General features: G+C 43.5%; 1 protein-coding gene across 2 annotated transcripts in view; it reads right to left on the reverse strand.

Moving 5' to 3' along the window:
- Positions 1–80: 80 nt before the first annotated feature.
- Positions 81–20,277, reverse strand: part of arfgef1 (ADP-ribosylation factor guanine nucleotide-exchange factor 1 (brefeldin A-inhibited)) — a 52,890-nt gene continuing 32,693 nt past the window's right edge. For both annotated transcript variants that reach the window (XM_082545884.1, XM_082545885.1), the window contains 29 exons: positions 19,712–19,811; positions 19,281–19,420; positions 19,084–19,192; positions 16,689–16,890; positions 16,483–16,594; positions 14,868–15,073; positions 14,674–14,758; positions 14,369–14,534; positions 13,965–14,116; positions 13,735–13,863; positions 13,481–13,639; positions 11,406–11,550; positions 11,224–11,314; positions 11,015–11,055; positions 10,703–10,872; positions 10,037–10,188; positions 7,430–7,602; positions 7,129–7,289; positions 6,576–6,706; positions 6,197–6,326; positions 5,907–6,042; positions 5,503–5,641; positions 5,063–5,135; positions 4,727–4,886; positions 4,492–4,631; positions 4,223–4,394; positions 3,913–4,051; positions 2,629–2,746; positions 81–1,471 (listed from right to left, as the gene is read on the reverse strand). In XM_082545884.1, the coding sequence (XP_082402010.1) occupies positions 1,265–1,471; positions 2,629–2,746; positions 3,913–4,051; positions 4,223–4,394; positions 4,492–4,631; positions 4,727–4,886; positions 5,063–5,135; positions 5,503–5,641; positions 5,907–6,042; positions 6,197–6,326; positions 6,576–6,706; positions 7,129–7,289; positions 7,430–7,602; positions 10,037–10,188; positions 10,703–10,872; positions 11,015–11,055; positions 11,224–11,314; positions 11,406–11,550; positions 13,481–13,639; positions 13,735–13,863; positions 13,965–14,116; positions 14,369–14,534; positions 14,674–14,758; positions 14,868–15,073; positions 16,483–16,594; positions 16,689–16,890; positions 19,084–19,192; positions 19,281–19,420; positions 19,712–19,811 (4,038 nt within the window). In that variant the 3' untranslated portion in view covers positions 81–1,264. The remainder of the gene's footprint in view (positions 1,472–2,628; positions 2,747–3,912; positions 4,052–4,222; positions 4,395–4,491; positions 4,632–4,726; positions 4,887–5,062; positions 5,136–5,502; positions 5,642–5,906; positions 6,043–6,196; positions 6,327–6,575; positions 6,707–7,128; positions 7,290–7,429; positions 7,603–10,036; positions 10,189–10,702; positions 10,873–11,014; positions 11,056–11,223; positions 11,315–11,405; positions 11,551–13,480; positions 13,640–13,734; positions 13,864–13,964; positions 14,117–14,368; positions 14,535–14,673; positions 14,759–14,867; positions 15,074–16,482; positions 16,595–16,688; positions 16,891–19,083; positions 19,193–19,280; positions 19,421–19,711; positions 19,812–20,277) is intronic.

The raw sequence follows: 20,277 nt of genomic DNA on the forward strand, positions 1-20,277 counted from the left end.
TACTGTAATGTTGTCCTGGCTGATCATTCTTAAACAGCTGGCAGCAACTGTAATTCAGTGATTCAGCATTTCAAATCAACCAAGTTCAAAAACTTTATTGACCTAGAACCTGATTAGAATGCCAGATGATGTATTGTACAGAAAGTTGTACATATTCTTTTGCAACATAGAAAACTTTACATTGCTGTATCATATACATTTGTTTTCTACATCCATGAGCAGGAATGCACCCCAGTCATACTTAAAGCACAGCTAACATTTGTCATTTTCTCTATACATATATCTTTCCCCCAGACCAAAGAAAAAACCATTAAATATATTATTAACTTCTGATTTTTATACACAAGAGTGAAAACTAAACTCACATGAAAACAGACTAGTGACTCAAAAAAGCAGCTAGAATCAGTTTGCTGTCGTCTTCCAGTTATAGAAGCCCCGTTATCGTCTATTTCGGTTAAAAACCTCATAACATATAAAATGGAATAATTTAACCCATCACTTTCCGCGGTCTTAGTTTAATTACAAATCGTACTGTTTAGGACAATCTGCAGGAGGTGGTACAGTCAAATAAATTATCACAAAAGTAAAATCTCCAGTGCATTTGAAAAACAAAAACAAAACAGCTCAAGTGCAGCAAATCCAGAGAAGGAAAACAAATTTAAACAAAAATAAAAGAAATTTAGTGTTATAAGATTATATTACACAACGGCAGATCAGATCTGTACAACTAGTATCATCCAAGAGGCTATCCATACTAATGTTAGCCATCTGCAGTGCAGACAGAGAGATCATTACTATCAACGTGTGACAAACGTCACTGTCATAGTTGCAGAATATGTCTTTTTGCATGTTGCTGAAACCATTCATTCTTTGTTTTAAATATACAGTAAGAAGCACACCTTTTTTTTTTTTTATATCTTCCTTCTGAGCAGATCAGATATGGATAACTGTCAGTTGGTTATCAGTAGTTTTATCCAGTAGAGGCATCGCTACACATGGTACAAGACATGTTTTTATAGTGTTAGCAAGGACTCCGTCTGGGCTGTTTGTGTGTACAGGCGTGTCTGTGTGTGTGGTGACAGGGTTAAGGGAGCGGGTGGATGTTAACAGATAACTGACTGACAATCAGCCAATTTTAAATCAAGTGTTCGGCATAAAAACACACCGAGGCCCCTGAGGCAGCACAGAGCACCAGCACGGCCATGCGAATCTACGACGGAGGCCTCGGTAGGGCTTCGTGCTCCAGGCTGTTTGCGGTGCAGCGTCACTGGGCCTCCTCCCCAGCCTCCTCCCCAACCTCCATGTCAGTCTCTGGCTCACGGGCCTGCTGAGGCTCTGGCAGCTGTGCAATGTTAAACACGATGCCGATACGCAGGTAAAACTTTCTTAGGATAGCTCGGAGCTCGGGGATCAGGTCGAACTGCATGATCTCACACAGAAGAGGGTAGTATCTGGATGCATGAGCTTTGAACTACAAGGTGAGATGAGAGAGCAGGAAGAGACAGAGGAAGACAATGAGAAGTTAGATCTTTAAACACATGCTCATATTCTTTTTGATGTACACAAAATCTACAAAGAGAAATCTGTAATGGCCCAGTCACACTAAAGTGAAAACAGGATGACAACCTCACTGTGACCAGAAAAATAAATAAATAATAAAAACAACTGACTGGGACTGAATTTAATTTTTTCGCGTTGGGTGACTAATTGCAGGTTTTTTCAGTGAATAGTTTTGTTCACAGGGTGACTTGACAGGTTGCCTTGTGGGAGGCAGCAGAGAATGTAATCACTCACAAACAAATTTGCAAAGGTTTGTAAATAAATGCCTCATTCATAAATGCACAGACTGCCAACATGCTGCTGATGAATGCAACACTCTACAATCTCTTTGCATTAGGGAACTTGACTTAACTGGCTGCCAATTGGTTGTAATCTGGTCATATATTTATATATGAAAGCAAGGTTGCAAAGTGTTTGTGTTCTTTTGCAGTCAAATTGCATCAAATTTTGTGGAGGACTTTCTGAATTTTTGATTCAGATGTATGAGGTTCTGGTTGGACTCTGAGCATAAGGTGGCATAGATGGCAACAGATCTTTCCCCCAATTTATCACAGTTCATTGCCAAGTTATCACTAACACACTGCATGTAAATACCAATTTGACCCCATTTACTTGCAAACAGACCATAGTCTAATTCTGTCACGTTTCCATTTTATTATCATCTTCACGTGCCTCTGACTGCAATGGTTTGCAGACCAGGTCTCCATCTTTGAAGCATCTATTTCAAATGCAATAAGATGAGTTCATTTCACTTGATTGTAATAATTTTGCTGTTATCTTCAACCACCATTTCCCATACCATAATACTCAAGGAAAACATGATGATGAATGTAGTGGGATTAAGGTTTAGCCTGCTCAGTTTTGTTTGTTGTATGCCTAACAGGATAGGTGCAAGCATATGTAACAGCACACATGGCCAAAAATATGTTTGTTTTGCCTCCGACACCAACAAAATACAAAAAAATATAAGTATTAAGTATTAAGCTACATCACACGTAGACTTAAAAGGTCTTGTCTGTGTGTGCGCAGCAACGAGGAAGAGCATCAGTGGGTGTTTTGGCTTCTTACCCTTTCATCATTGATCTTTAGCACCTTGGTGAGGAAGAGCAGCAGCAGGTTGGTCCACGCTTCTCTGTGGCTTTCTGAGGTCAGGGCCAAGAAGTATGCTACAGCCTCGCTGCACACGCTACACGAAAGAGAAGAAGAAATCTGGATTAACACACCGAACAGAACAAGCCTGGAAGTCAAATATGAAGTCAAACATAGAAAAGTGCTTCTGATTCCTGTGTTGTTTTCTAACGTACTGTAGCAAGGCAACATCTGCATCCCCCGCCTCACTTGTCACATGAAAAATTGCTGCGAGGATGATGAAGGTTGCTCTAGCTCAACGACTGCTAATTAAAACCCCAGACTGAGGCTGGTATGAAAACAATTGGATGTTTTTCTCCACACTTAAAGCTCAAGGAAAACTGAAGCCACCTTTTTGTCTTTGATCCTGCAGCTGCCTGACAACATCCACTTCCTCCTCTCCTCCCTCCTTCACACTCACAGCTCTCCCGCCTCTGTGACTTAATGGCCACCCAAATCTGCTTTGGTCCCTGCGCTAATCAAACTAGCATGTGAGCTGCGTGGCCTCTGGTAAACAGAAAAAGTGCTTGTGTGGAGTTCAGACATAAGCCTGTGCTGCTGATGTGGTGTTTTAAGTGACACACAGCAGCATTTCAGTGAATTAGGATCTGCATGCAGGCACTAGCCTCCTCCACCCGCATCCATTCTTATCTCCTCTCTAATAATGAATGCAACTAGGAGAGACGAGCAATGATTCTTCTTCATTTTGACATCATCATCAATATGAAGGCGAGGCAGGGAGAGAAATGGGATGACAGCAGTGTGTGAGGCGTTGAATAAAGACAGTGTGATGACAGCAGTGCTGACTGAACAATGAAACATCTTATGCGCTGATTCCTTTGGATCCAAACATCACACAGCATCCACTTCAGACAACCTCAAAGCAGCTAACATGCTGGGCCTTTGCCACAAGTAACCGACTACAGTTACCGAAATCTCAACAACCCTCCCTAATGTCATAGCGACAACAGAACAGCCCTTTCCTTCAGACGTCTTGGGCTTCATTTGACCAATAAAATAGTTTAGAACTACAAAATAAATGCAAATAGACTTACGTACACTTAGACGAAGGGTTAAGCCAGTCCTTTTCCTTATAGTCTCTAATAGATTACTATAATAATATTGAGCCAATAATAAGATTTGGAATGTTTACACTCAGCTCCACTGACTGCCTCAGTAGATGCAAAGTTACCGCTGCCCATCAGGATAGCATGCGGTCCTTACTTGAGCAGTCGTCTCTGGACCTCCTCCCAGGCGTCCCGGCGGCTCTCGTCTGTGTACATGCGAAACAGGATGCGCAGCCCACATGCCAGGCTGCTGGTCTCCTGCTTCAGGAGATTGGGCTTCGACTTTCCTTTGAAACCTTCAAAATGAACAAACGCAAGCAAGTCTTTACAGCTCAGCATATTAAAGTTTTCGAGTTTTTGTCTGTCAAACCTAAAGAGACTCGAAACAGACTTTGTGTTACTGTAATTTTTGACTACATGATCAAAAGCAAAGGAGAAAAGATGGAGCCCATGTTCTCTCGCCCTACCTGCTTTCCACAGCAAGGTTCTTTGCTCGTTGTTGGAGTTGAAAGCCTTGGCAAATTGGTGCGAGTCCAGCAGGCAATCCAGCAACTTAAAAAGCTGCTCAGAGGTCAGGTAGCGATACATTCCCTGGTCCTGGGTCTCCACGGAGACGTCTGCTGAACACACAGCATCCCGCTGCGAAAAGACAAATGAATGATGCATTACTTTGTAACACAAAAACAAAACACGGCCGCATTTCTACGCAGGAGTGGGAGAAAACAGCTGTTTGTACCTGAGCAGCTGCAAAGTTCTCCGCATCTTCCTTCTTACTGGTGGCGGGGAAAAAGACGATGTTGTCGATGGTCTGGATCAGCTCCAGCTGCACGACGCACTTTATGAGTAAAGCCGAGAATAAACGCTGCTCCTGGATCTCTGTGGGATACGCAAGGGGGGGAGTTAATCAGAAAATGTACGCAGGCAAAAAACACACAGGGGTCAAAAATCCCTGAGTGAAGTGGCAGACTGACTTGTTTGGGTCCTACTCCTTGGACCGTCCTCGGTCACGCCTGAGGCTGAGCTGTACTGACTCTGCCGACGATTCTCCATCGCAGCTCTGTCGGAGCTGCTGATGGAATGCTGGTCATCAGAGCGGGACTGGATGTCCAATGACTTCTGGGAAACTGAGTCCTGGGAGCAAAGTAAACAGAGGTACTGCTATAATGCAAGAGCTGTACGTGTAAATCAATCAGTTATAGAAAATCTAACTTGTGTTCTCGTTTTAAAAAGGAAAGCAAAAATGCAACAATTTCATCACCTGCAACAAGCAGAGGAAAGAAATAATTAGTGATATAAATGAAAAATACCAGCTGTTTGTCAGGCAGGCTCTGTGTTGATAAGTGCTCTCCCTCTGCCCCCGCTGGTCTCCATGTTAAAAGCCTTTGAGACAGGAGAATTAGTCATTCAATAAAACCCAACAAATTCATCTTTTCATGCAGGGTAATAAACAACATCCAGCTTTCATTATAGAAAAGTATCAGAGACGGCCGGCCGATTAAACCAACCAAGGTCTTAATTTAAAATCCATTATGATTTTTAACTTAATTATACATAATCTGAAAGAATGTGATTACACTGAATTGAGAGTGAAACATTAAAATCTAGACGCACAAAGCGAAAAATTAAGACTTTTATTCTTTAATTCGATCTGCCGCTTTCATTTTGCAACTAAGCACTGCTATAAGAATAACCGCAGGGATTAAATGCTGCATTCAAAAGCATGGGTGTGTTTTTGGCAGCAGCTTACGCGTGTGGGATTGTTGTCTTAAAGATGTCCAGCATGCAGTTACATGTCTTGTCCCAGGTTTCTGGGGAAAACTTCTCTCCATTAAGGATGACCACATTCTCTAGACAGTTTGTGCCTGAACGGGCGAGCTGCTCATTATCTGCAGAAGAAGAAGATAAGAGGAGGATGAGGAGGAGGAGGGGGAAGAGATAAGGAAACGGTGAATTGGAGAGGAGAGATGTTTCCTTATATTGCAATACCTAAGGGACTAACTGTGCAGCTAAACTACTTGACATTGACAGAAAGGGGGTTTTCACTGGTCCGGCCCACCTAAGTGAGCTGCACACCTCCCTGCCCCTTTATTCTGCCACTTTTTAGATAATTCTGCCTGTAAACATTAGCCAAAAAGAGGGATGTGCACTCACCTTGCTGCACACACCAGTAGAGCTGAGCAAGGATGTCATCCAGCAGGACGCCATTGAGGGACTCAAAGTATTGGGTGAAGACATCGCAGATGGCGTAAAGTGCGTGGTTGCAGGTAGTCGTCATCCACTCTGCTTTCTGAGGGCGCAGTGAGAAGGTTTCAGCATGAGACCAAAAACAAATATACCGGGAGATTAAAGATTGTGCTCTGACATTTTCTGAGTGCATCTGGCTGAGCCGTTCAAACACAGGATGTGAAGCAGAGGATGTGGATGAAAGCGTTATTGTGTACCTCAGTCTGTTGCTCGGGCAGCTTCATGTTGTCAAAGATCCTGAAGACAATTCTGAACAGATCCTGCCACCAGTGTTTTTCAAAGGTGTGCCCATAGGTCTTCATCACTTCAAACATCACTGTAAGCCCCCTGGGAAATACGCAGACACACACATGCACATTTTGTTTTTCTTAATACTATAGATGATGTGTTTTTAAGTCTTTAAAGTCTATAATCTAGCATTAACTCCAGCTGTGCAGCAGGACTATGTAGAACCCCATGCAAATTTTCCATTTCCAATCAGCTGAAATGTGAAAGCGTTTTAAAAGCACACTTGTGCATACAGGTACCCACCCTATAAGCTCCTAAACAGCAAGCTAAAAGGTAAATCCCGCCTACCTGGTCCTGACATCCAGTTTACACCTGTTGATGATGCAGGAGAGCTCAAAGAGAATAGGGAACCAACCCCGCACCCACACACGGTCCTCGGGCGCTACATTCATATCATCACTGGTGTAGTCTTTGAAGGCCTGCCAGAGAAATATGAGTTCACCACTGCACCATTTCTGCCTCAGGAGACAATTAATCCTCCCACACATCCATACATATTGTTCATGCCCCTGGTACGCACTGCACATGTTCTCAAGTTATTACGTCAAGCACAAGAAGGTGTTTTTTTTGCAGACAGTAGTAGATGTAGGATAGATTACAGAACTACATATATATTCATAATGCTAATGTCATGTATCTTAAATGCATTATCTTTAATAGTGTCTCTATATTGATGTCTTTATTATGACTTGAATTTTTTTGCTGCTTCAACCAACCATTTATATTCTGACTATCTGAGCTGATGCACAAGTCGGTGCATTTTGCATCATAATCAATCACAACACGCCTCCCGTACAGTATTAAATTAAGCGATCTGTATAAGACGAGGACTCGTATTGACCTGTGGCCTATCTGAGACGTATTTGGCGCAGTGTCGGATGAGGCGGATGGCTTCCATGCTGGTGTCTGGGAATGAGGCATTGCAGGCAAACTCTGACAGACACTTCACGGCATCCTGGAAGGAGTCGATTGTAGCCGCAAAGTGCTTTTCAAATACATTCGCTAGGAGGCAGACAGAGGAGGGAGCAAAATTAGAAGAGTGGTGGGGGTACAGGGGAAGCGCAAATTAAACCAGTCTGCTGACTACAAGGGAAATGGAAGTGGTTAACGATAAAATAAGTTGGGGAGGTTGTTGGACTTACTGACGATATGACCAGTGGTCTGGAAGGCCAGCTCCACGATGCTCTCATCTTGGTCAGAGGCAGCCAGGTGGAAGACGGAGAAGATGTTTTTCCATCCTGAACGGATGTTCGCTGCCTGGGAGTTAACCATCTGGGCGATACAGCGCACCACCATGTCTCGGATGGTGGGAGACCTGAATGGGAGACAGAGAAAAGAGGTGAGTGATGAAGCAGAAGGAGAAGGGGTCAAAACAAAGAGGAAAAAGAACAGGAAAGGAGGAGCCGCAAAATAGGAGGAATAAAGTAAACAAATATTTAGTATACCACATACATAGTATATGTAGTAACATCCTGTTATACAGTTTAAACCTTCTGTTTAAGGATGGACGCCAATCAGAAGCAGTCTTAGGATATTTTCACACCAATGGTTTGTTTACTCTGGTCCAAATCAGTTGATGAGTTTATAAACTTGTAGCTTTTCTTTAGTTTGGCTTCTTAACACATACAAAAAAAACTTACAGGGGTACTTGAAGTGTATTGGATAGATGTGTCTGGGGTGAGAGCAACAAAAGTAAATACAGGAAGAAGGTGCTGTGCTCTGGACTGCTGGAGAACATGCTACCCCTGATGCATCCCACAATGCTAAGCATACAGGATGTGACTACAGAAAAGCTTTTAACTTCAGCCTGTAAGGTGCACGTGATAGTTTTGTTGGATGGAGGTCGGATCACATCCACGCCATAAAGACACACTCTTAAGGAGAGGATGGCCTTAAAGGAATAAAAGCTAACATAGCTTGTTTCAGGCAGTGAATGTGTTAGAGTTATCACTGGGATGCCGGTGTGATAGCTCCCTCAGGACTCCAGTCAGAGAGTTGGGCACAGAGAGTGCTTTCCAGATATACTTTAATGAACATTAACTGATTGAACAGCAGGCCAGTAGTACAGCAACTGGCATACTCAGTGAGAGTATAAGGGTGCGTATGTCTGTGGTTCTAAATAACAAGAAAACAGGGAGAATAATTACATGACAAATATAACAACCATTACTTTTCAACATCATACATCAATAACTAAATGCTCTGGCTTAATGAAATCTCACATTGGCAGGAATATCTGCTTATCCAAAACAACAGAAAGGCCTAATATCTCAATATTAGCAAAGATCAGCAATTAGGTGGTCATCACAGCCCTCTAGTGGCCAAATAACCTAACTGATATACATGGATCTGACCTGTGTCAAAGGCTACATGCTTCTGCCAATATCAGTCGAATCTCCTAACATACTCCATATCAGGTACATGTCTTATAATGTGCTACCTCCTAATCTAAAACCCCTAAAGGATGTAAACAATATGTCAGACTATAGATCAGTCTCCTCCTAGACCGCCTCAGTGGAGATGTATACTTTAGCAACATAATACCACAGACTTCTAACAACTTCCTGAAATTAACGGAAGTATATATGTGTGTGTGTGTGTGTGTGTGTGTGTGTGTGTGTGTGTGTGTGTGTGTATCCAACCTATTAATTTAGGAATTGATCCTTAGAGCTACAGAGGTTCTGAATCACACTGGAAATCGCTATTCCCCCGTGCTTAGCGCTCCTCGGACTCTTAGTACGGCTGGACTGTCGTAAAAGCATGTGACATCATCACCCAGCAAACAATAACAATGAAAGTGAAAAATAAGGAGACTTTCTGACAGAATGCGTCGAGGCACAATATAAACTAAATAAGCATTATTTTGAACTCTGGATGACAGCAAAGCTACTCTAGTAGAGTCAAAGAAGAAAAACATGGAGCTGGTGCCTGCATAATTGGTCCCTTTTAAAGAGAAGAAAATGAATCCCGTCATTGATTTCAATTAGCTTTAAAGGCTCTTGATGACATCCACAGCCCTGTTCTCAGAGAGAATGATTATTCCAGCTTTGGCTAGAGTTGTGGCCTCAGTGAAGAGCAATCCTAATTGCTCCGTAGCTATGAATGAGAGAGGAGTTCTGCCTCCACTCACCATTACACACACCGACACAGGGGAAGGCAGCATGAACGAGCATGAGCGAGACACACTGCGCTGCAGGGTTTACGTGGCTGCCTGCCATCTCCTCTCTGTTGAAGCTCTCGGGCTGTTCAATCTGTGGGTGGATTTATACTTAAACTGCTACTCCTATTTCATATCAATGAAACGTGTGCTGTAACGAAACAGCTTTCCTCTTTGACGTGCCGCGCAGCAGCCTTTACGGGAAAATCGCTCTCATTTATAAATGATAGCTGCTTAAATTCCAGCCGAGATAGATTCGGAGCAAACGAGGAAAGAGAGGCTTTTACGTGAATTCACTGAAAGGGTAATGCAAAGAGACTGAAATGGGTCAGCTGAAATGCTGGGTTGCTACTCGTCCCCACGTGAGAAAGCAAACAACATGCCAACTCACTGCTACAGGGAGGAAGGGAGGGAGGCACAGAGCTGCAGATGAGGTTAAAGGGAGAGGTTTGAGTGCGTTATTTCATTCTGTGCATGCGCCCAAGAACAAGGGGCGATTCCTAACTTGTCTTTACACCACCAGGAACTACAGATTTCCACTTGCAGAGTTAACGTGATCACTCACTCACACATGATTGCACTCCTTCTGTACCTGTTCTTCTTCATGATGTGCTCAAAAGGCCTCAGGAAGTCTTTCTGGAATCTGAAGTTAGCCAGCTCCCCCTTTTCCAAAAACTTCATGGACAGCTGCCGAAGAGAATCCACCGCGAAAATGGCCACATCTTCATTGGGATTGCACCCAACCTACACAAAGACAGAACAATATTGTTAACACTGTATTATTTTTCACATTTTTTTCTCCTAAATTCAGCGCATGATGTGCGGCTCTCTGAGAACACACTGTTCCTTTACTGAAAAGTAAGCCTCTAACATTTCTTGAATAAACTTTTCACATAACAGGCACTCCTTCGCCAAAATCCAGGCTGTAGCTGCGCCGTGAGACTCGAATCTTGGTGAGAGACGAGTCCTTGAATATCAAAATGCCAGAATTTGGCAACAATCGGTGTTTATCATTACAAAACAGAAAGTGGGAGAGAGAAGGAAAACAAGCCTTTGTAGCTCAGTTCCTGCAAACCTTTGGGATAGATTTTCAAACCAACACTTTATGGAGGAACAAAGCTACCAAAACATAAATTTAAAAAAATAAAATTTGTATTGAAATATCTATAAAACCAGTGTTACTCACTTCCCCTGTCAGTGATCGTAATGTTGTGCCCGATCAGTGTATTAAGCTATGAGTTATCTAGTTCTCGCTCACCTTGTTAAAGTGGTCTCCAATAACCTCCCAGATCCTGGACCACTGCAGCCTGATGCGACCCATGTTGTAGTAGGAGATCTCCACTATCTTCTGCAGGCTGAACATACGTGGGTGTGTGGGCGAGGCCAGCTCATCCATGGACACGGCGCACAGCCAGCGCACGAAATCAACTGATGAACGGACAGAAAACGTTGGCAATGAAAAGCGGTTTGTGCAGGACGTGATTCATGCCAATTAAAAACAGCTAGCATGTACCTCTGCTTGTAGGCAATAAGGAAATTACATGTATAATAGTGGATCAGCTGGACTCACCTATTGCATTACCGTCCAGTCTGGTAGAACCTGTGAATATCCTGTACAGAAACACAAATTACTTAAGAGCTGCGCTGTATTTTCATTTCTTTTTACTCCAAAATAAAGGTAGATAAGAGGATGTGATCCTTGCTACGTTCATTTACTGCATGCTTCGTTTAAGGACGTTAAAGTCTACAAATAAACAAACAACAGCAGGAGGTGCATACCTGTCCACAGCCACCACCACACTCTGAGAGCTGGTCTCTCCGATGGACTCCTGAATGCTGGCAATCTGCTTACGGTCCACAGTCCCTCCAACTGCAGAGCAAAACACAGGTGGTTGTTAGGCTGATTTAGGCTTTAACGTTGGTCTTTGTGTGCACGATGCATTCAAATGATGATCGCTGACCTAAACCCAGGTACTCATCGCTGCTCTGCTCCTTCGTGCTCGCAATGAAGCCCTCCTTGCCCCGCACCGTCCCTGAGATGTAGCGTGCCTTGACCCCGGTACCAATCAGCTGAGCCAGCTCCAGCTGACTGATGCACTTCAAGATCTGCAAGGAGAAACAACAGTGAAGTATTTGGAGGAAGAAAAAAAACAGATGCAGAAATGTAGAAAGAAGTTAAAAAACAAGCAAGCGCAGCAAACTATCATATGTAGAATAAAGTGGGAAAAGGGTAACACCAAAATTCTACAAAATGTGAGCTATAAACAAAGTAAAGACAGGTCTCTGCTCTGTTCTACAGTGGGGCAAAAAAGTATTTAGTCAGCCACCGATTGTGCAAGTTCCCCCACCTAAAATGATGACAGAGGTCAGTAATTTGCACCAGAGGTACACTTCAACTGTGAGAGACAGAATGTGAAAAAAAAAATCCATGAATTCACATGGTAGGATTTGTAAAGAATTTATTCGTAAATCAGGGTGGAAAATAAGTATTTGGTCAATAACAAAAATACAACTCAATACTTTGTAACATAACCTTTGTTGGCAATAACAGAGGTCAAACGTTTACTATAGGTCTTTACCAGGTTTGCACACACAGTAGCTGGTATTTTGGCCCATTCCTCCATGCAGATCTTCTCGAGAGCAGTGATGTTTTGGGGCTGTCGCCGAGCAACACGGACTTTCAACTCCCGCCACAGATTTTCTATGGGGTTGAGGTCTGGAGACTGGCTAGGCCACTCCAGGACTTTCAAATGCTTCTTACGGAGCCACTCCTTTGTTGCCCGGGCAGTGTGTTTTGGATCATTGTCATGTTGGAAGACCCAGCCTCGTTTCATCTTCAGAGTTCTCACTGATGGAAGGAGGTTTTGGCTCAAAATCTCACGATACATGGCCCCATTCATTCTGTCCTTAACACGGATCAGTCGTCCTGTCCCCTTGGCAGAAAAACAGCCCCATAGCATGATGTTTCCACCCCCATGCTTCACAGTAGGTATGGTGTTCTTGGGATGCAACTCAGTATTCTTCTTCCTCCAAACACGACGAGTTGAGTTTATACCAAAAAGTTCTACTTTGGTTTCATCTGACCACATGACATTCTCCCAATCCTCTGCTGTATCATCCATGTGCTCTCTGGCAAACTTCAGACGGGCCTGGACATGCACTGGCTTCAGCAGCGGAACACGTCTGGCACTGCGGGATTTGATTCCCTGCCGTTGTAGTGTGTTACTGATGGTGACCTTTGTTACTTTGGTCCCAGCTCTCTGCAGGTCATTCACCAGGTCCCCCCGTGTGGTTCTGGGATCTTTGCTCACCGTTCTCATGATCATTTTGACCCCACGGGATGAGATCTTGCGTGGAGCCCCAGATCGAGGGAGATTATCAGTGGTCTTGTATGTCTTCCATTTTCTGATGATTGCTCCCACAGTTGATTTTTTCACACCAAGCTGCTTGCCTATTGTAGATTCACTCTTCCCAGTCTGGTGCAGGTCTACAATACTTTTCCTGGTGTCCTTCGAAAGCTCTTTGGTCTTGGCCATGCCGGAGTTTGGAGTCTGACTGTTTGAGGCTGTGGACAGGTGTCTTTTATACAGATGATGAGTTCAAACAGGTGCCATTCATACAGGTAACGAGTGGGGGACAGAAAAGCTTCTTACAGAAGACGTTACAGGTCTGTGAGAGCCAGAGATTTTCCTTGTTTGAGGTGACCAAATACTTATTTTCCACCCTAATTTACGAATAAATTCTTTACAAATCCTACCATGTGAATTCATGGATTTTTTTTTCACATTCTGTCTCTCACAGTTGAAGTGTACCTCTGGTGCAAATTACTGACCTCTGTCATCATTTTAAGTGGGGGAACTTGCACAATCGGTGGCTGACTAAATACTTTTTTGCCCCACTGTAGATATACAAATTGATATCCCAGAGGAATCTGAGGCTCGGGAAAGATGATCATTTAAATATGAGATGAATTATAACAACACGTTCCTGCGAGCCAACACAAACGCCAGTTTCATGTGACATAAGTGGAGCGAACCTCATGCCAGGAGTTTCCCAGATAGTTTCCATCTGTGTGGGCCACAGTGATGAGGGTCTTGATGGTGTCAATGTTCTTCTGCTTCATTTCTGCAATGCCTGAGGTGGCTGTGAGCAGGGTGAACCTGGCCAGAGCCTGCACATACGCATCCCTCTCCAGCTGTGAGAGGCAAAACAACAACAATGCTTTGTGTCAACGCGCTGCCAGGTCGGTAATACGGTACGGCACTAGTCCTACAAAACAGATTGCAGTACCTGAATGGAGAAGATGCACGCGATCCTGATGGCACAGCGGATTCCTTCAAGACACAGCGAGGCCACCTCAGTGTCGTCGCAGTCCTGAAGCCCCACGCTGAAGGCGGCCAGGAAGGGCGTCCATGCCAGCTGAGGAAACAAACAAACAACAACGGCAAGGATGATTTGTTTGCAGCTGTGTCTGTGCCCAGCTGTGTCTGAAGCACATGTGCATGCGCTGGCGTTATTACCTTGAACATGGGTCTGACATGCTCCAGATGTGTGGCACTGGTGAAGGGAGCCTGCACGTGGCTGACGGCCTCCATCAGAGCTTTGGCCGTCTTAGCCATCTGCTCCATCTCCAAGTTGTACAGCAGGCGCCTCTGCTTCTCGCTGGCCACACCTGAGCAATAAACCCCAGACATTTTTTTTTTTTTTTTTACAGAAAGTGGAAAAAAAACTGCAGCTTTTCTTTTAACAGCTGCTGCAAAGTGTAAATCAGAAGTGTTTTTCATAGAATAACTGATTTCTGATAGCTCCAAGCCTCATCCAAAACCATTCCAGCAACAACGATATCAAGTAAATGACTCTGGATAATATCTACAATCTCCTTTTTCATTACACCTTTGAGAACTCCTCCAGCACTGAGACTCACTTTGCTTGTTGGATTTCATGGTGAGCTCTTTTGTCTCCTTCATGGCGATCTTTTTCCCCGCGATCTCGTCGTAGATGGCTGAGAGATATTCCTCAGGTAGGTCTTTGCTGTCATTGATGCCCCGGTTCATCTTGATATATTGCTCTTTTGCCATTTTATTCTTAACCTTTGCAGATAACAACAGGGATTCGGGTCAAAAGCTGCTTATTTAACTTCTGTGATTTATGCTGAACAGATATTTAAGGGAAGGACTGCTGTCTAAACACATCCCGAAGGCCGTTGCCTCACTGAGGCGGAGCGCTCACCTGTGGACTGTGAAGGTCTGTTGTCAACATAATGATTGAGTAGGCAAGGACATACGCAGTGTCAGCGCTGGCAAAGAGCGTTTGCCTGGGAAAGGGACAGGAAAGCAAGGGTAGGAGAGCAGATTAATTTAACAGCACTGTGTTTACTGACCACAGAGAACCAAACGCAAGCATTTCCAGAGTCATAAACTCACCCCTGGTTGCATTCAAGATATCTCGCCGCAAATTTCTCCATGAGCCGGTCGATTTTCTGGGCCTCTCCGGGCAGCCGAAAGCCCTCCAGGAACATCCTCAGCGCAGAGACAAAGTCTTTGCCCTGGAAGTCCATTTGATCCACGTAGGCGTACATCACCTCTTTATTGAAACGGTCATTATCCCCGAGGAATTCTCCCACTTGAGTCTGACAGAGCAAAAGAAAACAGAGGCTATGTGAAACGTGCTGCAACGTAAAACACATATTTAGCATTTGTCTGTGCTGGTTCTTATCTACTGCGTGTGTGGGAGAGTGTCTGAAATAGATTGAAGTTCTGAGATGAGATTTCTTTTCTAATGAGATGGAATGACCATAAATGTGCCAAAGTTTGTCTTTCTCTGGGAAATTTCTTAATATGCATGAAGCACCAAAAATACATTTGACAAACTCAGCACCAACATTTCTTTTCAGAAATAATCATGTGGGGTATTACCAGTTTTATGCAAACAACATTTTTTTCTACTGGGCTACAAATGCCAATTGCATCAGGCGCATGCTAGCGACAGCAGGATAGGATGTAGACTTTAATAGTATCCTACTGTAGCTGATCTGGGCTCTGTACCACAAAACAGGTTCAACATCTTTCCGTTATATGGATCCACTTACCCTAACATCGGGACATGAACATGATAAAGTAACCCAGGCTTTATCAATCTAGCTGGGATATGATTAGCATGTTTACATCAAAGGGAAGTGGTGCTGTTAGCTGGTAAGTTATGTGTAAGAAACTGTATTTATCACTGATCCTCATTGTTAGACCCTCTTGCTCTCCACACACAGGGGTTTTTTCCAGGAATGGATTTTTCTAGGCAACTGATTGGTCAGTAAGAGGCGATTTCATACCTGCTGATCTTTAATCTCAAACCTATCATTTTCCAGAGCAGGTTAGGTTGGCAACATGTTACCATGGCAATATAACCCAGCAAGACCTGAACCACCTTGATAGTCCTGAAAACTCAGGGTTAATCCTGAAGTTAAGATAGATTAGCCACATCCTGCTTCATAGGACAGGCTGTAGCGTTAGCTTGCTGCACCCTTGTTCTGACGGGCGGATGCAGGCAACAGAAGAAAAACAGTCCCTTCACGCCATCTCATATGTCATCTGTTGCAATATTTACAATATTAGACATTCTTAGACTTTCTTCATTTCATATCTCAGCTTTAGTTAACGATTCTGATCTCCAGATGTTTGTGTGGGAAACTCACTCCATGCTACTAGAATGAGCCATTTTCCTCCCTGCCATAACTTCGCTTGAGTAAATCTCATTTGTGCTATTTTTAATAACACCCCCCGACACATACAACAACTGTTCTGGTGCCACAGCCGCACTTACAACTCTGGCACCATCAGCCGTCGGTGACTGAGTATCGTATTCGCTTAACCCGGTCTTGGGATAAAGCTGTAAACGTTACACCTGCTCTGAGATCACTGTGCGGTTTGTGCTTCCTCACTTCAACATGCCAAAAGTCTGGACCCAAATCTGTGTTGTGGTGTGAGCAGAGAAGCAGATCTGTACTCTGTTTTAGCTGAAAGTAAGAACCACATGACTTCTTACCGAATCGAGCCTCTCCTCCTGGTGCAAAAACTGAGCAAGGTCCTCGGGGGTTGTACCCAGCATGCCTTGCTCCTGAAGGTACTGAATTCCTCTCTTTGGTTTCTTGTTAAACCTATAGAAGATCCAGAGAAGGACAACTTAATGAAGCTAATGCCACAGTTATCCGGAGGATAAAACGATTACTCCGTGAAAGCGGCACCCCTTACAGGTCGATGCCCTGCTCGATGATCTCCTTTTGCTGCTTGAGCACTTCAAACTGCTCTGGGTTGTCAGTACCAGACATCTGCGTGCTGTAGCTTCCGATACCGGACGAGGCTGTGGAGTCCAGAGAGTTAATGCTCCCATAGCGGTTTATGGTCTCCGGAGCCTTGGACTCTGTGCTTTCTTGTTCTGATGGTTTCTCTTGGCCTGAGGAATAAAAAAGAAAGAAAAAAATACACCAGATAAGACAACGCAGAAGGGACGACAGATAAGTGGACATATATGATAATAACAGAAAAAAAAGACTATTGTTGCAACTCCCAGCAAACATCATAGAAGCGAGGCCTTTAATTGAAACTCTGGCACAAGCATGGCCTCAAGGCTTAAAAAACAGCTAACTTAAAGCTAGTACTGCAGGAGACAAACTTCAGTCATTTAAAAGGGGGAAAACTGGACCAAAGAAAATGAACCCAAGGTCTACTTAATGATTTTTTGTTGTTGTTGGCAGGGAGGGTATGAATGCAAGCGTTACTCGAATCCGTGCACAATCGCAGCTTAATGAATTCCAGAAACACACATTTATTCACACTGTCGGAGCAGGTGCAAGGCAGGAGGGAGGGGTATTATAAAAGGTGGGTTATCTGAAAAGCTCCAGGTCGTCAAAGGGAAAGCAGAAAGAACTTAGACACCAATAGAGGCTGGTTTCTTAAGCCTGCTGGAGTAAGCTCAGGGATCTGCTGCTGCTGGAGCGAGTCCACGCTGTAAGATGGAGGGAGTCTGATTACCTATCGGAAACTCTTTAAAACATTCAGGACAAAGCCGCAGTAATGTGAGCTGGCACTCTGTGTCCACTCCCCGGCTTACAGAACGGAGGGAAAACAATGGGGGAACACAAGCTGTGCGTCGGGGAACTACTTTATAACGTTTCCATCAAAACCAACCAGCAGCATTTTCACCTATTAGTAGTTGTGGTTAAATTCAAACACGGTTTTTGTTACAAATCTATGGGTGTAGCTGGGCAACAGGAAACTCTCAAACACAAGCTATGTAACCCAACATTAGTACAAAACTCCCTACGGACACAACGGGTGTAAAACGAGCGACACAAACACGTTCCAGCAAACACTCCATACTGCTCTACTGTTACCTGCTCTTGCTTTGAAGTCGTTCACAAGGAGAGACAAGGGACAGTTTAAAAACAGGGGATGTGATATATTGTACTGCTATACTCTATTTGTAACCACAATTCATATTCCACATTGTAAAATAAAAGAAAACAGTGAAAACTTCTCTGTCTGAAATTCGGCGGCAAACGTAACATTCAAAATTCAAATACTAACCTATGAGTTCCTGCTAGATTGCTAATGAGGTGGCATAAGTTTTGAAATAGAAATAGCGCCACTGTGAGCGAACACAGCTGCCTATGCTAGTTAGCCCTGTTAGCCCAGCCTGAGGCTAGCCCATGGGCTGCTCCAGAAGGCTTCTGGGATATCTTTCCAGTGCTTTCACGCAGCTGTACTCTTCCTTAGTTTGAGCAAACAACAGAAATCCTCCGATGTGCTGAAAACCCAAGGGCCAGTCTGACACTGAAGATATCTTCAGTCCACCCCCCCCCCCCGCCTCAATCATGGCTCGGCCTAAGGTATCGTTCTTTTCAGGATTAAACCTCCTGGATTAGCCTGTCTGCGCCAGCCTCTGGGCATTATCCCGCTGCTTCGAGCGGTGGGAACCGAGCTGATGAACGTTTGCATTTCTTCTTAAGAGTTGTAGCTCTCCCAGATGAATGCCAGCTGTCCACCCTGCCTCTGATTGCAACTATGCTGATGGAGCTTTATCGCAAACCAGTAAAAACCTTTAAAAGCCTGAATTATGAAATTATTGCTAGAAATGTCTACATTTTGGAAATAGGAGTGTTTATCAAAAATCTGGCAAATAAAATAAAAAAAATATGCAATCTTAATTAGCATAACAGTGTTTAATTAGCATCATATTTCCTACATTAGGTGGAGGATTGAAAAAGACGGAGGCTACAAGGCAAAAAATAAAATTAAGGTACCCAAACACTTCCTTTTATTTAAGCTTTAGTCATACATTCAAAGCTCATTCTGAAGATTTCAGTAATATTACAGGCTTGTGTCCTGATGTATTCATTCGTGTTATATGTTCTGTATTCTGCAATTTAACCAAACAGTCTTCACTGTTATTTTTAAGGAATTACTACACTCTCCCCTGCAGTAACACATTGTTCTGTGTACAGCTAGCCTGTCTTGGATTGTTTCAAACTACCAGCCAAACACTGATCAGTGTGCAGAATAACAATGAAGAGGAAGGTTATGCCTTGTATTCAGATCAGGTCTGATGACTGCCAGACAGTTTTGATAAAAGACACGAGTGTCTCACCGAGGCTGGTCTGGGAATTGGGGTTGACGTATTGGTCTTTACTCCACTCCACCATACACTTCAGGATTGACACTAGACACTCAAGGCCTTTCTTTCTCAGGGTCAGCTCCTAGAAAAGCATCCCAACAGTTTTTTTCAGCCCAAGATTGTGAATAATAGCAATAATAACTTTAAATTAAATAAATAAATAAAATCACCTGCTGGGGGGTTATCCCAAGCTCATGGCCTCCACGACCTTGTGCAATTTTCGAGAGGTCGTTGACCAGCCGTTCAAATATGTTAGCAGCATTCAAGTCACAGTCATAGTTCACGTAGATGTCCACCACACTCTGGGCGTCTGATGGGACAGATGGGAGCCAGATGGAGTTTGGGAGTGAAAATGTGGAGGGTGAATCAATAGGCATACATATAAAGATAATAATTAATCATTAGATGAAACTGCAACTTTGTTACGACAGTCACGTGAAAAAAGAAGCAGTTCATATGAGGTATTATTCAGCATTTCTGTACAGCTAAAAACTTTTTTGACAACTAGCAGATATATCTGCACCACATCTAAAGCCCCAATCAAAGTACTTCTATTTTCTAAATGACACAAAGAGAAGTGAAAATAGAGAGAGACGCCAACCTGCACATATTCTAGTGAGGGTTTGTATAACCATCCATTTGTGGTCATAGGAGCTTGTGGACGTCTCAAGAATATACAGGAAAATCTCCTTGAAGAACACCTGTTGAGAGAGTTCATGTGACAGTGTAAACATGAATCACACACACAAGGAGAGGTAAAAACAACCTTCAGTTGCCTGCATAACCAAAAAAAAAAAAAAAAAAAAAAAAAGAGAAAGCCCACACGCAACCCTCCAGAAGCAAAACACGATTCCCCTCGAGTGGATACAACAAATATAGCAGGTGGATGTCAAATGTTCGACAGTTAGACTCAGAAGAATAAACTGTAGGCAGAGGAGGAAGAACGTTACAGCAGATATGGTAACAGCCCGTCAATATCTCTTACCACTGAAAGATGCTAGATATAAACATGAAAGATACACATATATACTGACAGTTCTTCACTGTAAAAACAAGTCGATCAAAATTATTTTCTCTTTTAAATGTGGCGTTTAACACCTCAATTGTTCCTGTGTTTCCTACAAAGTGAACCAGGTGCCAGATGAACTAGTTGGCTGATGAACTAGC

This window comes from Aulonocara stuartgranti, assembly GCF_965226115.1.
Source record: "Aulonocara stuartgranti genome assembly, chromosome: 9".
Lineage (NCBI taxonomy): Eukaryota > Metazoa > Chordata > Actinopteri > Cichliformes > Cichlidae > Aulonocara > Aulonocara stuartgranti.